Source organism: Oncorhynchus mykiss, chromosome 22 (genome assembly GCF_013265735.2).
Source record: "Oncorhynchus mykiss isolate Arlee chromosome 22, USDA_OmykA_1.1, whole genome shotgun sequence".
In the NCBI taxonomy this organism is placed as follows: Eukaryota; Metazoa; Chordata; class Actinopteri; order Salmoniformes; family Salmonidae; genus Oncorhynchus; species Oncorhynchus mykiss.
Window position 1 is genome coordinate 27,045,228 of NC_048586.1, and position 20,612 is coordinate 27,065,839.

General features: G+C 43.1%; 1 protein-coding gene across 6 annotated transcripts in view; it reads left to right on the top strand.

Moving 5' to 3' along the window:
- LOC110501661 (mannosyl-oligosaccharide 1,2-alpha-mannosidase IB) overlaps positions 1–20,612 on the top strand; it is a 121,488-nt gene that overhangs the window by 52,493 nt on the left and 48,383 nt on the right. For all 6 annotated transcript variants that reach the window (XM_036959011.1, XM_036959012.1, XM_036959013.1 and 3 more), the window contains one exon: positions 406–502. In XM_036959011.1, the coding sequence (XP_036814906.1) occupies positions 406–502 (97 nt within the window). The remainder of the gene's footprint in view (positions 1–405; positions 503–20,612) is intronic.

Consider the following 20,612-nt stretch of genomic DNA (forward strand, 5'->3'; position numbering starts at 1 on the left):
GTGGAGGTGGGGCCAGTGGCTGAGGGGGCACGGGGATGTCAATCTCAGTTGCATCATTTTCCAGAACAAAGGCCTAGGTGCCATTCTCACTCCAGTGTCGAGGCTGAAATGGTGAAAAAAGAATTGTGTTTTAATGCTGATTGTTTGTGCTGTCAAGATGTTATGTGCAGGACTGTATGTATGAGTCATTTATAAAATAAAAGGTATGTGACAAGCCTCTTGTAAGGTTCTCCCTTTAGAGTCTATAGTTCAAGATAGGTTCATGGTGTTGTAGCAGACAAAACAAAATGCCTTGATTGTCTTTTTCTAAATGCTCTGCGTTTCTATTCCAGGTGGAACAAGAGTCAAGACTCGCGTTACGTTGCTGTATTGCAGATGTGTCTAAAGCGTGTGTGTGTGTTGTAGATGATGAAGCATGCGTGGGACAGCTACAGACAGTACGGATGGGGACACAACGAGTTGAAACCTCTCGCCAAGAAAGGACATTCCACCAATATCTTTGGTAAGTGGCCATGGCATTTTTCTGAACCACACACACGTAAATTCACCTTTCCTCTCCATATGTGCACACCCTCCCTCAGAAATACTGTACATGTTCATGCTTGGCCATCATCCATTAACAGTGGACCCCATCCAACCAACCCAGTCTGTCTCTGTTTCTGGGTTGTTGCTGTTGTTACTGTTCGGCTTTGCAGCTGCTTTCTGAGATAAAGCAGATCAGACAACTTGGACTGCGGCTCATTTGTGGCGTGTGTACTGTGCATGTATGCGTTTTCTGTATGGAAAATGAGAATGTCCAGTGAAGCAAATTGTCCATAAGCTCTTGTGGTGTTTGATGAGCTGCTGTTAAATGGTGAATGAGCTGCAGTACTGTGGTGTGGTCAGTCTGTCTCTCCTGGTTCTCTGGGATGGCTGCTGGATACATATCCACACTGGGTAGTGATCTCATGTTCGTTGGCCAGAAAACAAAGTGGAGGAGAGGAGGCAGAACCCCACACTGATGAGTACCATCAGCTCACACTTCTCACTAAACCACATTATTGATGAGTCTTTCTCTCTCTGCTTTTGTATCTTTCTCCTCTCTCGCTCTGTCTGATTTTGAGAGGCTCTACAGACAGGACTACTATGCTATATTGATCCTTCTATCAGTGTGTGTGTGTGTGTGTGTGTGTCAGTTTGTTTGGTGTGTCTATCAGAGAGAACATGTTGGAAGAGGCTTTCAGACTCTGTGATATCTGTGCTTCCCTCGCTAGAGCCCCCCTCCTCACAGCGTCTTATATATTCTCACAATGCGTCATCTCTACTGTCTGTCTCTACAGTGCCTTCACATGTCAAAGAAAGGGGAATGATCTCTGTGTGTTTGTGCTAACCCAAGCCTATCTAAGGTTCGCCCGCTATGATAGTGGTACAGGCCTGGATTTCTAACAAGAGGATTGGGTGTCCATTGTCCTCGTGGCACCAGTCTCTGTCAGATAACCCTGTTAGTGTTGTGTAGAAACCGAAGAGCTGATGTTCACAGTAGATAGTAAAAGTTTTGAACACGGAATGGTTCACGCAAGGATAATAACAAACGCCTGTCCTTGTAATGGAGCACAATTCAGTTGAGGCTGGGGTGAGAGAGTGTGGAGCTGAGACTGAGCTAACAATACAGCAGTGTGTTCAGATGGAGGTGGTAACAGAGTTGACATCATGCTGAGTTAAGGGGTAACGGAGTTAAAGTCATGTTGGGTTAGCCCCCTAGAGACAATGTCCATGCCCCTGCGGAAATCTAATTGGCATAATAAAATAATCCCCATCAAAATCAGTCAGTTTAAGCTAGAGAAATCAGTCAGTTTAAGCTAGAGAAATCAGTCAGTTTAAGCTAGAGAAATCAGTCAGTTTAAGCTAGAGATTTTTGCATTGGATGCCTCTCAATGCACCGCATTGGCGATGTCGCACTTCCGCATCTGTGGAGGAAGGTGACAGAGCTAGAGTGGTGTTTGTCAGACCATGAGACATCCTGAAAATCGGTCTTCTCACAAAGTCTGTAGTCCGAACAGTTTGGCCTACAAAACTATAATGACCCTCCTATTTAAAGATGACTCTCACAAATTCTCTGTTTTGCTCATCGACACCCACAAGCGTCATGGGGCTCATCTGAAGTCGGTACAGACGATCTGCCAACTTCTGTCTGTAGCGTCCGATCAGTTTTGGCTACACACTAATAATGTGAGACTTTCACGAACACGTACATGTTTGTTGTTTTGCTCTAGGACGCACACAGATCTCACAAGATTTGTCTGAAGGTCCCCCGGTACCAGTTGAAAAAATTAATGAAGTACAGTGCCTTCAGGAAAGTTCAGGCCCCTTGACTTTTTCCACATTTTGTTACATTACAGCCGTATTCTAAAACAGTTTTTTTAAAATCCAATCTACACACAATACCCCATAATGACAAAGCAAAACAGGTTTTTATAATTTTTTGTAAATTTAGTACAAATAAACGGAAATAATACATTTACATAATTATTCAGACCCTTTACTCAGTACTTTGTTGAAGCACCTTTGGCAACAATTACAGCCTCGAGTCTTCTTGGGTATGACGCTACAAGCTTGGCCTACCTGTATTTGGGGAGTTTTTCCCATTATTCTCTAGAGACCCTCTCAAGCTCTGTCAGGTTGGATGGGGAGTGTCGTTGCACAGCTATTTTCAGGTCTCTCCAGAGATGTTCGATCGGATTCAAGTCCGGGCTCTGGCTGGGATACTCAAAGACATTCAGAGACTTGTGTTGAAGCCACTCCTGCATTGTCTTGGCTGTGTGCTTAGGGTTGTTGTCATGTTGGAAGGTGAACCTTCACCCCAATATGAGGTCCTGAGCACTCTGGAGCAGGTTTTCATCAAGGATCTCTGTGCTTTACTCCGTTTATCTTTTTCTCGATCCTGACTAGTCTCCCAGTCCCTGCCACTGAAAAACATCCCCACTGCATGATGCTGCCGCCACCATGCTTCACCGTAGTGATGGTGCCAGATTTCCTCCAGATGTGACGCTTGGCATTCAGGCCAAAGTGTTCAATCTTGCTTTCATCAGACCAGAGAATCTTGTTTCTCAAGGTCTGAGAATCTTTAGGTGTCTTTTAGCAAACTCCAAGCGTGCCACCATGTGCATTTTAATGAGTGGCTTCCATTTGGCCACTCTACCGTAAAGGCATGATTGGTGGAGTGCTGCAGAGATGGTGGTCCTTCTGGAAGGTTGTCCTGTGCCTCAACACAATCCTGTCTCTGAGCTCTACGGACAATTTCTTCGACCTCATGGCTTGGTTTTTGTTCTGACATGCACTGTCAACTGTGGGACCTTATATAGACAGGTGTGCCTTTCCAAATCATGTCCAATCAATTGAATTTACCCCAGGTGGACTCCAATCAAGTTGTAGAAAGATCTCAAGGATGATCAATGGAAACAGGATGCACCAGGATGCAAAGTGTCTGAATACTTATGTAAATAAGGTATTTCTGATTTTTTTTAAATTGTCATTATGGGGTATTGTGTGTAAATGTAGTTTAATTTTTAAAAATCCATTTTAGAATAAGGCATAACACATGTGTAACATAACACAATCTGGAAAAGTTGAGGGGTCTGAATACTTTCCGAATTAACGTTTACATTTTTTTTGTCATATTTCCTGATCTTTCTTATCTCTCTCAGATATAGGACAGACACTTCAGAACAAACTTATTTAAAACATTTTGGGGGGGACTATCTGTTCCATGTAGTGAATTTGTTATTCAATGTGTTTGTATGGGCTAATAGCAGTTTAGTCTAATACCATTTTTCATCAAATAATTGTGTCTTTTTTTAAATTTTATTTTACCTTTATTTAACTAGGCAAGTCAGTTAAGAACAAATTCTTATTTTCAATGACGGCCTAGGAACAGTGGGTACCTTGTCAGCTCAGGTATTTGAACTTGCAACCTTCTGGTTACTAGTCCAACGCTCTAACCACTAGGCTACCCTGCCTTAAAATCAAAATGATCAAAATGACCCCCCCCCCCCCCCCCCCCCCCGCGACATAGACAGGGTTTAGACTAATGGGTAACAGAGTCAGTCATGCTGGGCTAAGAGGTAACAGAGTAGATGTCATGCTGGGTTAACCTCTCTGGGATATGCCACCTTGCCAACAGACAGTGAAATTGCAGGGCTCCAAATTCAAAACAGAAATCCCATAATTAAAATTCCTCAAACATACAAGTATTTTACACCCTTTTAAATATAAACTTCTTGTAAATCCAGCCACAGTGTCCGATTTCAAATAGGCTTTACGGCGAAAGCACACCAAACGATTAGTTTAGGTCAGCACGTAGTCACAGAAAACCATAAAGCCATTTCCAGCCAAGGAGAGCCCTCACAAAAGTCAGAAATAGCGATTAAATTAATCACAGATCATCAGATGGCACTCACAGGACTTCATGTTCACACATTAATTGTGTGTTTTGTTCGATAAAGTTAATCTTTATGTCCAAAAACCTCATTTGAAATTGTGTAATGTTCAGAAATGCATTGTCTCAAACAAACATCCGGTGAAAGTGCAGAGAGCCACATCAAATTACAGAAATACTCATAAAACATTGATAAAAGATACAAGTGTTATGCATGGAATTATAGATAAACTTCTCCTTAATGCAACCGCTGTGTCAGATCTCAAAAAGACTTTACGGCGAAAGCACACCTTGCGATTATGTTTGGTCAGCGCCAAGTCACATCAAAACATACAGCCATTTTCCAAAGGAGAGGTGTCACAAAAGTCAGAAATTGTAAATATTCACTTACCTTTGATGATCTTCATCAGAATGCACTCCCAGGAATCCCAGTTCCACAATAAATGTTTTGTTTTCTTCGATAAAGTCCAACATTTATGTCCAAATAGCTCCTATAGAAAATTGTTCAAACATAAGGGGAAAATAAGAGTTACTGACAACCAAAATGAAACAGGTGGAGTTTTAGGAGGGTTTCTGAAAGACACCACTGAAAGTTGGCTAGCAACAACAACTAAAACTTAAGACACCCACCATGAACGCCCACTGAATTTGCCCAAGAAGTGGCAAACAAAATAATAAAACACACCAATCTTTAAAGAAAGGAAGCAAACCAAAATGGTGGAGCAAAACAAAAACAGGGAAGAACAGACAAAGGAATGCTTTTCGTGAAATCAAATAGGGAGAGCCAACTAAAGGTGTTGACCCTCCTAATCTCTCAAGACAACTTGAGCACTTGGCCAGCCACTCTTAAATAGAACCTGGGCCAGTACCTGTGAAACACCTTCTGACTAACGAGACGCAACCAGCACAGGTGTAACACATACTGACAAACGAGGTGACACCAATCAGTGCTTCCTACGTGCTAACGAGCTGTATGTACTGAAGTCCAACCTCAAAACATAAAGGGAAAAAACAAAACCTGTAACACATGTTATTAGAACAGTTATCAACAGTTTCACTGAGCCTGAGCCACACCTTGCAGCACTGTAAACTCAGTGCTGCAATACTATGTCTGTGTCCCTATAACAGAACCAGGTAAGGACAACAACAGTCTTACCACACTGCAGTTCTCTGCGGGCATAGTCCTTACCTTGTGGTGGATGTTGTGGTATCGTAGTTTAGCCTTCCAGTGGGTTTCTGAATGTCACTATAGGCTCATATCCCTAACTGAGTGCCTTGCCTACTCGCCTAACAGGAAATCATAGTCACTCAGTCAGTCCCATCAACTGAGCATTGATTGAGTTGGAAAGCGTTTGACCTGTGTTCTAGGTCAGCCATCGGTCACAGAGAGCAGAGCAGCGAGGGCCGTCCTGTTTACTGTGGATGGATGGAGAACAGACGGACAAGCCTCTGATCTTTAAGCACACTGACCTACTCTGGTGTTTACAGGAAACTGCTCTCCAGGGAGCACAGGGTCAGGTTACGTTGATATCAGCTGTTAACTGGACTGACAGCCACACCACTGGCCAGGCAGTCCCTCTGCAGGGCCAGGCAGTCATAATACACACAACAATGTCAACAACCTTCTCATGTTTTATAAACATTTACAGCATTAATGTGGCCATATAAGGAGATGTTATTTTATTAATCAAGTGATTTTTTTTGTGGTGAAATTTGATTGCCAACACTACCAATCCAACTGGAGTCCATGTCGACAGTATTTCCAGTGCACTTAGGATCTGCTAACTCATTCATGCAATGACTCCTTATGCAGTGGTTGTCTTTGTGTAAGTGCATGACTACTTGCATTGCCTGGATGTTGAGTGTACTTTAACCAAGCCGAGTAGAGCCCACAACTGAGGATATTATGCAACCAGGGCTGCATCTTATTCCAAAAACTTGCTCCCTCTCTTCACTCCTCGTTCACTCTTCTTCACAGATCGGATAGGTTGATTCATGGTGACATCGCAAAGTACGGTACCCTTGTTGCATTGTGGGATTGGATTAGAGTAACGGAGACATCATATGGACACCTGCCTGCACTTCCTACAACCCTAAACAGCACAGCAGGGCTCACATTGTATTACCCTCAAACAGTAGAATCCAGGAAGTCTTCCAGGGAGCATGTCTCCCTCCGCCCCCACCCTACTCTGCTATGGTCAGCTCAGAGAGCAGTTGCCATAGCAATTGAAGGGGCAGCTGAGTTCAGGTTTGTTTGGGCACCTGGTTGTCCCTCAGACCCCAAGCTGCAAATTTAAACAGGCTTTGATCCCCAGGCCTCCTAATCAATTGCTACACTACAGACCTGCTAGCCTTCAGCGCTTTGTTTCTCTGTAATACACTACAGATCTGCTAGCCTAGCTGTTGGCACTTTGTTTTCCTATCACAACAGTCCTGTAGGGGAGGATAAATGAATTGATAAGGTAATAAGATGATTTGTTACTACAGATTTAATAGATCATTCGATCATAAATGTGGATGCCATCCCATGGTCAACAGCTCCCTTTGCTTCCTCCTCAGTTTGCAGCCCGTTAGTTAGTTGTTTTTCAGCGTGTAGGTCATATGATCGATTCCCAGTAGGGATGTTAACCGTTAATCTGTTAGCCTCCAAAAAAGACATTAGAACGGTCATGCTTAGCGATCTATAAGTGAATTTACATAATTGAATGGAATTAAATTGCCGCCTATGTATTTTCGTTAGTCGCCATGAATCTTATTTAACACATGCGCACAGCATACAGAGCCTAGTTTCGCTCTAGCTGTTACTGGAGCGAAACTTTATTTTAGAAGCCCAGTCATTGCGCAACAAATAACAATTAGAAATGCAATTGCGTGTTAACTGTTTTGATGGCCACATTTAAAAATAGCTACTATTTTAAATTCTCAATCTCAACTCATAATTAAAGAACGCCTTCCATTCGCCATTCTGGTGCTATAATCAGACCCAGGCTGTATCACATCCGGCCGTGATTGGGAGTCCCATAGGGCGGCACACAATTGGTCCAGCATTGTCCGGGTTTGGTTGTGGTCGGCGTCAAATAAATAAGAATTTGTTCTTAACTGACTTGCCTAGTTAAATAAAAAAAGACCGCCTGCCTTCATGCCTTTGGGACAAAGACTGCTATTATTAGGGCGGAGTCAAAACCATCTCGTCGTTGTATACATTATCTCTGGCTATAGTCAGTGGTAATGTAGGCAGGCTATCACCACCACTTTTCAATGTGTGCTTAAGGCAGTATAGTTGTTTGAAACCTGAACATTTTACTTTACATGAGGCATGTCTTACCTTGCTTCAAAGTAGCATAGCCAAATCCAACCATAGAAATGTGAAGGACATTACTGCTCTCCTCTTCTATTGGTTTTCATATCAACTTTCTTTCATTGTCCAATTTAGACACGATCCTATTCCTATTAGCAACCCATCCTAGTTGCTGCTGTTTTCTAACCGAGATGTTGATCTCTGTCACATATGGAACTGCTCTCATTAGATGTGCTGTGTAGCATAGTGTTTTCCCACGAATTGCATTTTGGCAAATGTTTGAAATGTACATTTTATCAGCTGCTTCATTGCAGGTTCAATAACAGGCTAAAGCTTTTTGACAGTAAGACAATAGGCTTGCTATTGCTGCATGTTTCCATTAACCCTTGTGTAGTCTTAACATTATGTGTACTCCCCTTGTCCTGAGGGTAAAAAATGACCCACCTTCACGAAACCCCTAAAATAAAGCAGCTTAATTGAATTTTAAACCCCAAATCTATTTTGCATGAAGAAACAACCTGTCATTCATCACCAACTTTGTGAATATCTGGGTTTTCCCTCTTCACAATGCAGAAAGACTGCATTTAATCAGTGGACACCACTCATTTTATTACAACACACCTGTCATACTTGTTTTCTTTACTAAAGTAGAGGTTTATTATTATTAGTGATAAAGGTTCTGCATAGCTGTAAACAACTTTTTTTTGCAAGATATATCACTTGTATAGCCTAAGAAAGTAGCAGAAATGTGCAGAAAGTAGTTTTGAATGCATTTTATTGAAGGGAAACATTAAACATTTTTGGCAACAAAGTGATATATTCTTATACTGTACAATGAGGATTTAATCTACAAAATACTAGTCTTCTCCCGTTTTAAAAAACTATTACCCCCACCAACAAGGTGTATAAACAACAATAATTAAGAATAAACTAAGATAAGATAATAGATACAAAACAAAAACATGAAGAACATAAATTAATCAACTCTAATTAGCACATGTAGGACAGTATGCAAGTGTGTGTGCATGGACTTTGCAGATGTATTTCTCACATGGGCAGCACATAGTATTTGTGTTACAGTCCTGCTATGGGGGGCAGAATTGGCATCTCCTCCTCTTGCCTGCCCCAGCTGCAGCCTCAGGTGGATCAGGACAAGATTCAGCCCCCTGAACAGCTTTCACAAGTGCTGCAGAGGCTGCTGTGCCGGGGAGGCGCTCCCTTCTTTGAATGTGTGGGGTTACTAGTGCCTTTCCCAGCTGCTCCAGGAACACCCTCTTGTTCCGCTTATCAGGCATCCAGGTAGGGTTGATCTTGTTCCATATCACAAAGGCATTGTATGAGGACACATCAATGATGTTAGGGAAGATGACCAGGGGCCAGTGGGCTGTCATCCTCCTGCAGCTGTAAGTTCCAATGGCTGGCTTCCTGTCCTCATGATCACTGAACTCAGCCGTTTTGTGCAGTGTGCTCAGGAGGACCGCATTCTTTTTCCTCTTTGGGAGGTAAGAAACTAGAGTGGTGGTGGGGGTGAAGGCAAGCTTTGAGAAGGCTTCTCTCCCCCTTGTTGCGAGGAGTGCAGGGGGAGCTCAAGCTTGTTCTTTCTAACTGTGCCAACCATCTTCCTCTTCAGGAGCTCCTGGCGGAGTCCAATCAGTAACATACATAATCTCAATTTCTCTGTGTGTGTGTGTGTGTGTGTGTGTGTGTGTGTGTGTGTGTGTGTGTGTGTGTGTGTGGTGTGTGTGTGTGTGTGTGAGAGAGAGAGAGAGAGACTGCCGGGTCAAAAATGACCCTAAGACAATCTTTGTACCCTGCTGGTGTACAGCTTTCATGGAAATATGAACAACGGCGATGTTTCACTATTTCTAATGTTGGGGTCACTCTAGGAAAAGTAATCAAATTTCAAGTTGGAAAAAATATAATTTAGGGGGTTTTCTCTGCTGTTAAACATAGTGGCAGGTCATTTTTTACCCTTAAGACAACACAAAGGTCAAGGCTCTTAATGTAAAATGCATGTCTCTTGTATGCATGTCTAGTATTTTGTTGGTCACCTCATTTTTCTGGTTGAAAATGTTTTAACCGTTTGTTGACCGGTTAATGAGGGTCGGTTAGTCAGCAGCAAAATTGACCGAAATTTGCATCCCTAGTTCCAAGGGCGGAATAGCACACTGGGCTGTGAGGGCTGTGAAACGGCGCCATTGCAACATGCAACAATGAGAGGTCTAAATCACACACACAGCATGACCGGCAGAGGAGAAATGAGGAGAGAGAGGAAAACCTAGAAGTGGATGTCTGATAATGGGATTAAGAACTAAAGAGGATAATTCAGAACCTAGAGGGCTGAGCCTGTCCGAGGAGAGAATACACATACCATCCACTGTCCAGAGGGAGGAGGGAGAAAACAGGGAAAAAGAGAGGGAGAAAGGAGGGAGGTGCTGAGGAAATGCATTTGATGGAGAGAAAAACATGATGGTGATGAGATGTGGAGGGACAGAGAAGTAGAGAAAGATGTGGAGAGAATATGAAGCAAAATGAGGAAGAGGGAGGGAGAACTGAGGTGTCTGTGTTCAGATGGGATAAGATCTGGATAGAATTCACCGATGGTAATGTATGGAAGACCTCTGGAAAATACAGGGAGGAATGTTCATCATACAATATGAATCAACCGGAGAAAATAATCCACTACAGTTACGCCACAAACAAGGATGGTTGAGCCAGGTTTCACAGAACAACAGGATGTAATCGGTAAGACTTCAGCATTCTAAACTATTCCTACAGTGGCTCTAAACATGAGCAGCTATTATGACAGCGATGGATTCCTCCAATCACGCCTCGGGGGACTTGGGATTGACAAGACTAAGGCCCTCCCCCAAGTGTTATATTCTCACCTCTCCTCCTCAATATTCATAAGCTCACTACACTATTCCTTTTCCGATCAGCCCCCCTGTCGGAGCACTGATAACATCTCCAATTACACATATACTCTTCTGCGGATTGTCAAACTGTGTTCCCCGGGTGGCTAATATCCTCCTAATGAACAAAGTAATTTCCTTGTTGGTCGACCGTGTTGAAGAGTGTGAGAGAAGGAGCGTGTCTCTGCTCTTGCGGGAAATGATACAGCAGTGGGGATGTTAGCTCTCATAGTCTTACAGCTTCCGAGACCTGTTGGGCTGGGCTCTGCTTTTCTGTGTTTTGGGGTCAGTGGGAGGGATGCTTTAAGAACTGTGGCAGTGGATGAAGCAGTGTTTTCTGTAATTAAATGGATTAGCCAGCAAAATAGAAAAAGTATCCAGCCAGGTAGTTCCTGGCTGTTGGGGTCCGTGGGGGCATGCAGAACAAGCTCTGTTTTGGTGTCCTCTGGCACATTCTAATGCATTGATTCCATCCAAAATACACAGCTAAATTATTGAATACTTTAACGACTTTACCTCCCAGATTGGTAAAATTAGTTATGGTATTGTGAAGAAAGAATTTACAATTAAAATGACAATTAAAATGTGTGAATTCAGTGTGTTAGTTGTTTTGGATATTGTCTAGGCCTATCTTCTAAGTAAGAACCTTTTTTAAACATTAAACCTGTCTTCTCTTGAAATGAAAGCCTATTTAGTTTTACTGCAAGATATAATTTGCCACAATTATGTTTGTTCTTCAAATTATGTATTTTATTGTCTGCCGCTGTGGGCACTTAGGGTAAGGAAACCAATGTGTCGTTTTTTAATTTGGGTGAACTATCTCTTTAACAGTTTGACCTGTCAATCAATCACTGTGGGTGGGATTTTGAGGGAAGCGGTCGATTAGTAATCTAGTCAGAAATTTAGTTTATTGTGGCAAAAACCTAAGAAAAAATGTTGTGTTCAAGTAAACATGGAATTCCATTTGAGAAACAATATTGAATGGCAGGAAATGGTTTTAAAAATGCAAACATTTTTAGGGGGATGTCCCCCAGACCCACCCCCAGTTTTTTTAGAAGGCAGGAACTCATGAATAGACATACAGGTATGATTGAAATGAAAAATTAAGCAGATGTTAAACATGGCCTACACAGAAAGCAGCAGTTGACTACTCCATTGTCGTCACTTTAATCAAATCAGTCGGCCTATATCAATGTCTTTAGTAATACCATGTAAGTATCATGCTTTTATAACTTTCAATCTTTTTTTCATATTTTGGACCAGATTGGGGCTCACTCTCCACTACCTATTGTTCCTGCAGTGAGGATTCAACATTTTCATCAAATCTTTTCATAATTTATCAGCAGATAATCACGAAAAAGCAGAACTAGTCTACCAGTATGCAAATTAAAAATAACACAGGTACCAAGAGGCCAGACAATGAGTCTGTTATCGGCTTTAGCTGATAGCCGGCGCTTAAGGAGTGTGGAGTGTGGAGGGACGATGTGGTGGTGATGACTTTATAATGACAGCTGGAGGGTCCAGAGACACTTATCTCCGCTGGAGAGTATGGAGGAGGGAGATGAGGCTGAACCTAGTGGTGAGGCTAGTTCGAGCAGCTGCCAGCCTGTATCACATTCTCACTAAGGGCTGAGGAACTCCCCAGTCAATACCTGCCCGGCACTCAGAAATGAGCAGACACCTCCAATAAGCCAGCACGCCCTAACTCTCTCTCTCCAGGGAGTTGGGTGTGTATGGTGCACTTCTCCATTTATTCGTGTGTGTGTGTGTGTGTGTGTGTGTGAGATATTTCATGTCAATCCGTAATGACGTAGTACATTCGTGCAGGACTACACAATAGTGAGTACTGTGCCAGTTGTAAACACCCATCTGTTTGGTGCATTAGTTCTGTAGCATACAGTGGGTTTCTAGGGGTGCGTCTTACATGGGCTCTGTCCTTGTCAAGTGAATTGGGGTCATCTAAATCCTCCAGTCCCTTAGAGAGGAGTGGATGTTTGGGGAGGAATTGTTGCATGTGGCCCTGATTAACATCCAGTGGCTCTACAGTATTTCTTTATTTTTCCCAGTGCTGCTAGGGAGTTTGGGGGTCGGCCTGGACCTGCTGGCAGCGTTAGAGAGAGACACCATGAGCAAAGAGTTTGCATCCAAAAGGGCTCTGGTCAAAAGAGTGCACTACTGTATATAGGGAATAGGGGGCAAGGGTAGAGACTGAAGCTAGCTCTGCTCCCTCCCAACAGGATGTTGTCACATTTTCTTCTCCGCTCCTCCAGCTCTCCACTTCTCCCCTATTCCCAGCATTTCACTCCGGTTAAACTTTTAACAGGCAGGCTGATGCTAAATTGGACGGCAGGCAGGAAAGCAGACTGATTTTCCGGCTGCTGAGTCCACTAGGAATGCGTATAAGCCTCTCAAACACAGCGGAGGAAAAAGGGAGAAAGAGAAAGTTGGAACTTTAATGACAGCCTAAAGGAGCACGAAATTAGCTTTTTCTCCCCGCCTAATGTTTGACAACACATCAAATGTGACAAGAGAGGCTGTGTTCTTCTGAGTAACTCTACGAACAATTGGATGGGCCACTCAGGAGCCAATTCCCCACAACTCTGTGCAGCTCTGGAGTTGATAACATTTTCTATAAATATTAGTACTAACGACTGGAGGGGGCCACTTGAAGATGGTACAGGACGTCATGTTCAGAAGATCATGCAGGGAAAGACATTATGGAAGAGGAAGGAATAACATTTACTGCTGCTCACCACAGTGTAGGTGTCCCTAAAACGAGGCCTCACTCACATTCGCTCGCTCACATTCATATTTACTGAGCGTGTAGCTTAGTAAATATTCATCAGGCCACTTATGGGGACTGGCTGGTCTCACAGCACACAACCCACATCACACACTCCCTCTGGAGATGGGCCACGGTGGGGGAAGAGGGCTTGAGAGAGAAAGAAATTGAGAGATAGAGGGAGAGAGCGAGAGACATGGAGAAGAGAGAGAAGCTCCAAAAAGCAAAACTGTTTTAGACGGGGGCCAACAGAGCTAGGAAGGGGAGGCACCTCACCTTTTTAATGGAAAGAACATTGGTGTGTCCTAGGTCGGAGATGAATGTTCTCCATACTGAGAGTGATTGCATCTTCCGGAGGTGTAGTTATCACCAAGACTCGAAGTCTACACTGAGAGACTGGATGTGAGAATGGATTTTCTCCGGGTGTGAAAAGTCTACTTGTCAGCAGATGCGAACTCTTAACACACACACACGCACACTTCCATTCTCTCCCACGCACACATCCCATTCTCTCCCACGCACATGCACACATACGTGCACACACTGAGTTTAAAATCCAGAATCTCAGCCTACACAATCCTAGCCTATCCAGTGCTTTAGTCAATGGTTTAGCCTACTGTATGTCAATACATGAGTAGCAAAATAGGTGAAAGGTTAATTGTACCCTGTTTCTAATAAAACAGCCATAGACCTAAAAAGAGCCTTATCAAATATTATTTCCATAAGTACAGTCCCTGGTAAAGGTGCTTTCCAACTAGAGATACCCTGGTTTCCCCTTTCAAAATCCTTGAGCTCTAAGTTGGGCATTGATAGATTAACATAATCACTGTGAGATTATACTGTTTTCAGTACCTTTATACCGCTGGTGTTTAAAGGATCTAGTGACCTTTCTTTTCTTCAGCTATGCCACTGTACTGAATGCACTGAAGTCTCCACACACAGTTCTCTTTGGCTGAGCTTGTGTATTCCCCAAGTAGCTTGCTAACTTTGCTCAACTATCCAGAAACTTTCCCACTCTTGGCCTTCAGCAATAGAAGTAATTTGTTGACATGTTACACAAGATATGGTAATCTGAGAGGGGCCTGGTACACTTAAAGGAACACAAATTGGACATTACAAAGGCTTCTGTAGAGAGATGGAGCGCCAATGGAAAGCCAGAAAGCAAGTCTTCCCCATGATTAGACGTTTGAAGCCCACATGATCTCTGCTTTAGTCGTGAACATCAATATTTTGGAGTTTTTCATAGTTCTCCCTCTTTTAAAATGTTTAAATGAGAGAGTGAAGAAGAGCTTTCAGCAAGAAAGTCCCTCCACCACCCAAAAGAGTTATCAGATGACTTATCCGATGTCATCTCCAATGTAATGTTCTCAGACCTAAGGCATCCAGCAAACTCTGGTCATTATTGATATTTTGACTTTCCGGGTACAACAATATTAGACGAGCAGAAAAAACAAATGTCTGTAAATCCTAATTGGGATTCCCAGCTCTACCCATTTACACACGATGCCCCATAATGACAAAGTGAAAACCATGTTTTGCAAATGTATTTACAATTATATACAGAAATATCTAATTTACATAAGCATTCACATCACTGAGTCAATACTTTGTAAAAGCACCTTTGGCAGCTGTGAGTCTTTCTGGGAAATTAAAATATGTATAAATATTTATAGTTTTTTTTATACCTTTATTTATCTAGGCAAGTCAGTTAAGAAGAAATTGTTATTTACAATGACGGCCTACCTCGGCCAAACCCTCCCCTAACCCGGACAACGGTGAGCCAATTGTGCGCCGCCCTATGGGACTCCCGATCACGGCTGGTTGTGATACAGCCCAGAATCGAACCAGGGTCTGTAGTGATGCCTCTAGCACTGAGATGCAATGCCTTAGACTGCTGTGCCACTTTCTAAGAGCTTTCCACACCTGGATTGTGCAACCTTTGCCAATTGTATTTTCTAAATTCTTCAAGCTCTGTCATATTGGTTGTCGATCATTGCTAGACAACCATTTTCAGGTCTTGCCATAGATTTTCAAGTAGATTTAAGTCAAAACTGTAACTCGGCCACTCAGGAACATTCAATGTCATCTTGGTAAGCAACTCCGTTGTAGATTTGGCCTTGTGTTTTAGCTTATTGTCCTGCTGAAAGGTAAATTCATCTCCCAGTGTCTGGTGGAAAGTAGACTGAACCAAGTTTCCCTCTAGTATTTTGCCTGTGCTTAGGTCCATTCCATTTTCTTTTGTATCCTGAAAAACTCCCCAGTCCTTAACGATTACAAGCATACCATTGATGCAGCCTCAATTGAGAATATGGAGAGTGGTACTCAGTAATGTGTTGTAATGTTTGGGGCAAATCCAAAAAACTTTGTATTCAGGACAAAAAGTGAATTGATTTGCCATATTTTTTTTGCCTTTTTGCAAACAGGATAAATGTTTTGGAATACGTTTTATTCTATACAGGCTTCCTTCTTTTCACTCTGTCAATTAGATTAGTATTGTGAAGTAACTTCAATGTTGTTGATCCATCCTCAGTTTTCTCATATATATATATATATATGTCACAGCCATTAAACTCTAACTGTTTTAAAGTCACCATTGGCCTCATGGTGAAACCCCTAGTACTTTTCTTCTTCTCCGGCAGCTGAGTTAGGAAGGACGCCTGTACCTTTGTAGTGACTGATTGTATTGATATACCATCTAAAGTGCATTTCATTTAATTTTTTTTACCAATCTACCAATAGCTGCCCTTCTTTTTGAGGCATTGGGAAACCTCCCTGGTCTTTGTGGTTGAATGTGTGTTTGAAATTCACTGCTCAACTGAGGGACCTTAGAGATAATTTGTATGTGTGGGGTACAGAGATGAGGTAGTCATTCAAAAATCATGTTAAACACTTGCACAACTTGTGTGACATTAAGCAAATTATTACTTCTGAACTTATTTAGGCTTTCTATAACAAATGGGTTGAATACTTATTGACTCAATACATTTTAGCTTTTCATTTTTATGAATTTGTAAAAATTGCGTAAAACAACATTCCACTTTGACATTATGGGGTATTGTGTGTAGGCCAGTGACAAAAAAAATATCAGCATTTAAAGTGAAGGGGTGTGAATACTTTTTGAAGGCACTGAATGTCTGCTGCATAGGGACAAGAGAGCCATGAGAAATTGAGTTTTGATCAGTCATGGAAATCAAAGTGCTGAAAACATGTTGGCTCACCATTTAAAAAGAAGATTTAGAACAAGCTACAGAAGGAAAAAATAATAGCGTTTTGGTGCAGGTACAGCTGACTAAAGCAAAAATAATATTATCCAAGCAGTCAGACGTCGTGTCCCGTGCATATATATATTTTTTTCTTCATATATATTTCGTATATATATTTTATATTTTAACCTCAATTTCAACATACTCTCCTGCAACCTGCCTCACCCAATGTGGTATCGATCTGTTATTTTCTATACTTTAGAACCGGAACCCCCAAAAGAAGCTAGCCAGCTAACTAGCTAGTAGTCAGTTAGCCACTGCTAGCGGTCATCAGCTAACCTCAGCCCGGTCAACTCCTGCCAGTCTGCACAGCGCGATTCAACCCAGAGCATATCGGACTGCTTTTTCTCTACCACATCTCCGGATTCCTACAGCAAGGTCTGAACTTTTTCACCTGGATCATCGCAGCTAGCTAGCTGCTATCCGAGTGGCTACTCCTGGCTAACGTCTCTGTCCCGAAGCAAGCACCAGTTAGCCTAGAGCGAGCCTCGTGCTAGGGCCATCTCCCGGCTACCTGAAGAGGCCCATCAGACACTTCTTGGGCTACAATACCTATTCTGCCAATTGGCCTGGACCCCTTTTACTGCCGACTCGGAGCCCCGCCGATCCATCACGACTGGTCTACCGACGTAATCCCCCCGAGGGGGTTTCAACAGGCTCCTCCGTCGCGACATCCCTCTAAGGCCCGCCTGCTAGCCCCGGCCCGCAAGCTGTCTGAATCGCCGTGTCTCCAGCTCGCCTAGTTACTCTCTGGACCCTATGATCACTTGGCTACACATGCCTCTCCCTAATGTCAATATGCCTTGTCCATTGCTGTTTTGGTTAGTGATTGTCTTATTTCACTGTAGAGCCTCCAGCCCTGCTCAATATGCCTTCGCTAGCCCTTTTGTTCCACCTCCCACACATGCGGTGACTTCACCTGGTTTAAATAGTGTCTCTAGAGATAAAACCGATCTCATCGTCACTCAATGCCTAGGTTTACATCCACTGTACTCACATCCTACCATACCCTTGTCTGTACATTATGCCTTGAATCTATTCTTCCGCGCCCAGAAACCTGCTCCTTTTACTCTCTGTTCCGAATGCACTAGACGACCAGTTCTTATTTTTTAGCTATACCCTTATCCTACTCCTCCTATGTTCCTCTGGTGATGTAAAAGTTAATCCATGCTCTGCAGCGCGTAGCTCCACTCCAATTCCCCGGGCGCTCTCATTTTTTAAAACTTCTGTAACCGTAAAAGCCTTGGTTTCATGCATGTTAACATTAGAAGCCTCCTCCCTAAGTTTGTTTTATTCACTGCTTTAGCACACTGCCAACCCGGATGTCCTAGCCGTGTCTGAATCCTGGCCTAGGAAGGCCACCAAAAATCCCTAACTACAACATTTTCCGACAAGATAGAACTGCCAAAGGGGGAGGAGTTGCAATCTACTGCAGAGATAACAGGCATAGTTCTGTCATAGTATCCAGGTCTGGTCAGGTTTGAGCTTCTACTTATAAAAATCCACCTTTCCAGAAAGTCTCTCACCGTTGCCGTTTGTTATAGAACACCTTCAGCCCCCAGCTGTGCCCTGGACACCATATGTGAATTGAATGCTTCCCATCTATCTTCAGAGCTCATACTGTTAGGTGACCTAAACCGGCACATGCTTAACACCCCGGCCGTCCTACAATCAAAGTTAGATGCCCTCAATCTCACAAATTATCAAGGAACCTGCCAGATACAACCCCAAATCCGTAAACACGGGCACCCTCATAGATTTCATCCTGACCAACCTGCCCTCTAAATACACCTCTGCTGTTTTCAACCAGGATCTCAGCGATCACTGCCTCATTGCCTGCGTCCGTAATGGGTCTGTGGTCAAATGAACACCCCTCATCACTGTCAAACGCTCCCTAAAACACTTAAGCTTGCAGGCCTTTCTAATCGACCTGGCCCGGGTATCCTGGAAGGATATTGACCTCTTTCCGTCAGTAGAGGATGTCTGGTCATTCTTTAAAAGTGCTTTCCTCACCATCTTAAATTAGCATGCCCAATTCAAAACATTTAGAACCCGGATCAGATGACCAGCACAAAAACATCCTGTGGCGTACTGCATTAGCATCGAATAGTCCCCGCGATATGCAACTTTTCAGGGAAGTTAGGAACCAATATACACAGGCAGTTAGGAAAGCAAATGCTAGCTTTTTCAAACAGAAATTTGCATCCTGTAGCACAAAGTTCAAAAAGTTCTGGGACACTGTAAAGTCCACGAGCACCTCCTCCCAGCTTCCCACTGCACTGAAGCTAGGAAACACTTTCACCACCGATAAATCTACAGTAATCAATCATTTCAATAAGCTTTTTTCTACGGCTGGCCATGCTTTCCACCTGGCTACCTCTATCCCGGTCAACAGCTCTGCACCCCCCACAGCAACTTTCCCAAACATTTCTCCTTCACCCAAATCCAGACAGCTGATGTTCTGAAAGAGCTGCAAAACCTGGATGCCTACAAATCAGCTGGGCTAGACAATCTGGACCCTCTATTTCTAAAATTATGCGCAGCAATTGTTGCAACCCCTATCGCTAGCCTGTTCAACCTCTCTTTCGTATCGTCTGAGCTCCCCAAAGATTGGAAGGGGGAGACACTCACCCAAACTGTTACAGACCTATATCCTTCCTACCCTGCCTTTTCTAAGGTCTTCGAAAGCCAAGATAACAAACAGATCACAGACTATTTCGAATCCCACTGTACCTTCTCCACTATGCAATATGGTTTCCGAGCTGGTCATGTGTGCACCTCAGCAAAGCTCAATGTCCTAAACGATATCATAACCGCCATCGCTAAAAGATAATACTGTGCAGCTGTATTCATCAACCTGTATTCATTCTACATTCTTATCGGCAGACTCAACAGCCTTGGTTACTCAAATGACTGCCTCTCCTGGTTCACCAACTACTTCTCAGATAGAGTTCAGTGTGTCAAATCGGAGGGCCTGTTGTCTGGACCTCTGGCAGTTTCTATGGGGGTGCCACAGGGTTCAATGAGGTCGCTCTTCCTGCTGGTGATTCTCTGATCCACCTCTACGCAGACAACACCATTCTGTATACTTCTGGCCCTTCTTTGGACACTGTGTTAACAAACCTCCAGACGAGCTTCAATGCCATACAACTCTCCTTCCGTGTCCTCCAACTGCTCTTAAATGCAAGTAAAACTAGATGCATGCTCTTCAACCGATTGCTGCCCGCACCTGTCCAGCATCAGTACTCTGGTCGGTTCTGGCTTAGAATATGTGGACAACTACAAATACCTAGGTGTCTGGTTAGACTGTAAACTTTCCTTCCAGACTCACGTTAAGCATCTCCAATCCAAAATCAAATCTAGAATCGGCTTCCTATTTCGCAACAAAGCATCCGTCACTCATGCTGACAAACATGCCCTCGTAAAACTGACTATCTTTACGTCTTTGCTAGGTAAAGCCCCGCCTTATCTCAGTTCACTGGTCACCATAGCAGCACCCACCCGTAGCAAGCGCTCCTACAGGTATATTTCAATGGTCACCCCCAAAGCCAATTCCTCCTTTGGCCGCCTTTCCTTCCAGTTTTCTGCTGCCAATGACTGGAACGAGTTGCAAAAATCACTGAAGCTTTAGACTCATATTTCCCCCTCTAACTTTAATCATCAACTGTCAGAGCATCTTACAGATCATTGCACCTGTACATAGCCCATCTGTAAATAGCCCATTTGTAAATAGCCCATCCAACTACCTCATCCCCATATTATTTATTTATTTTTCTCCTTTGCAACCCAGTATCTCTACTTGCACATTCATCTTCTATACGTCTATCACCTCAGTGTTTATTTGCTAAATTGTAATTACTTCGCCACTACGGCCTATTTATTGCCTTACCTCCCTAATCTTACCTAATTTGCACACACTGTATTTAGACTTTTCTATTGTGTT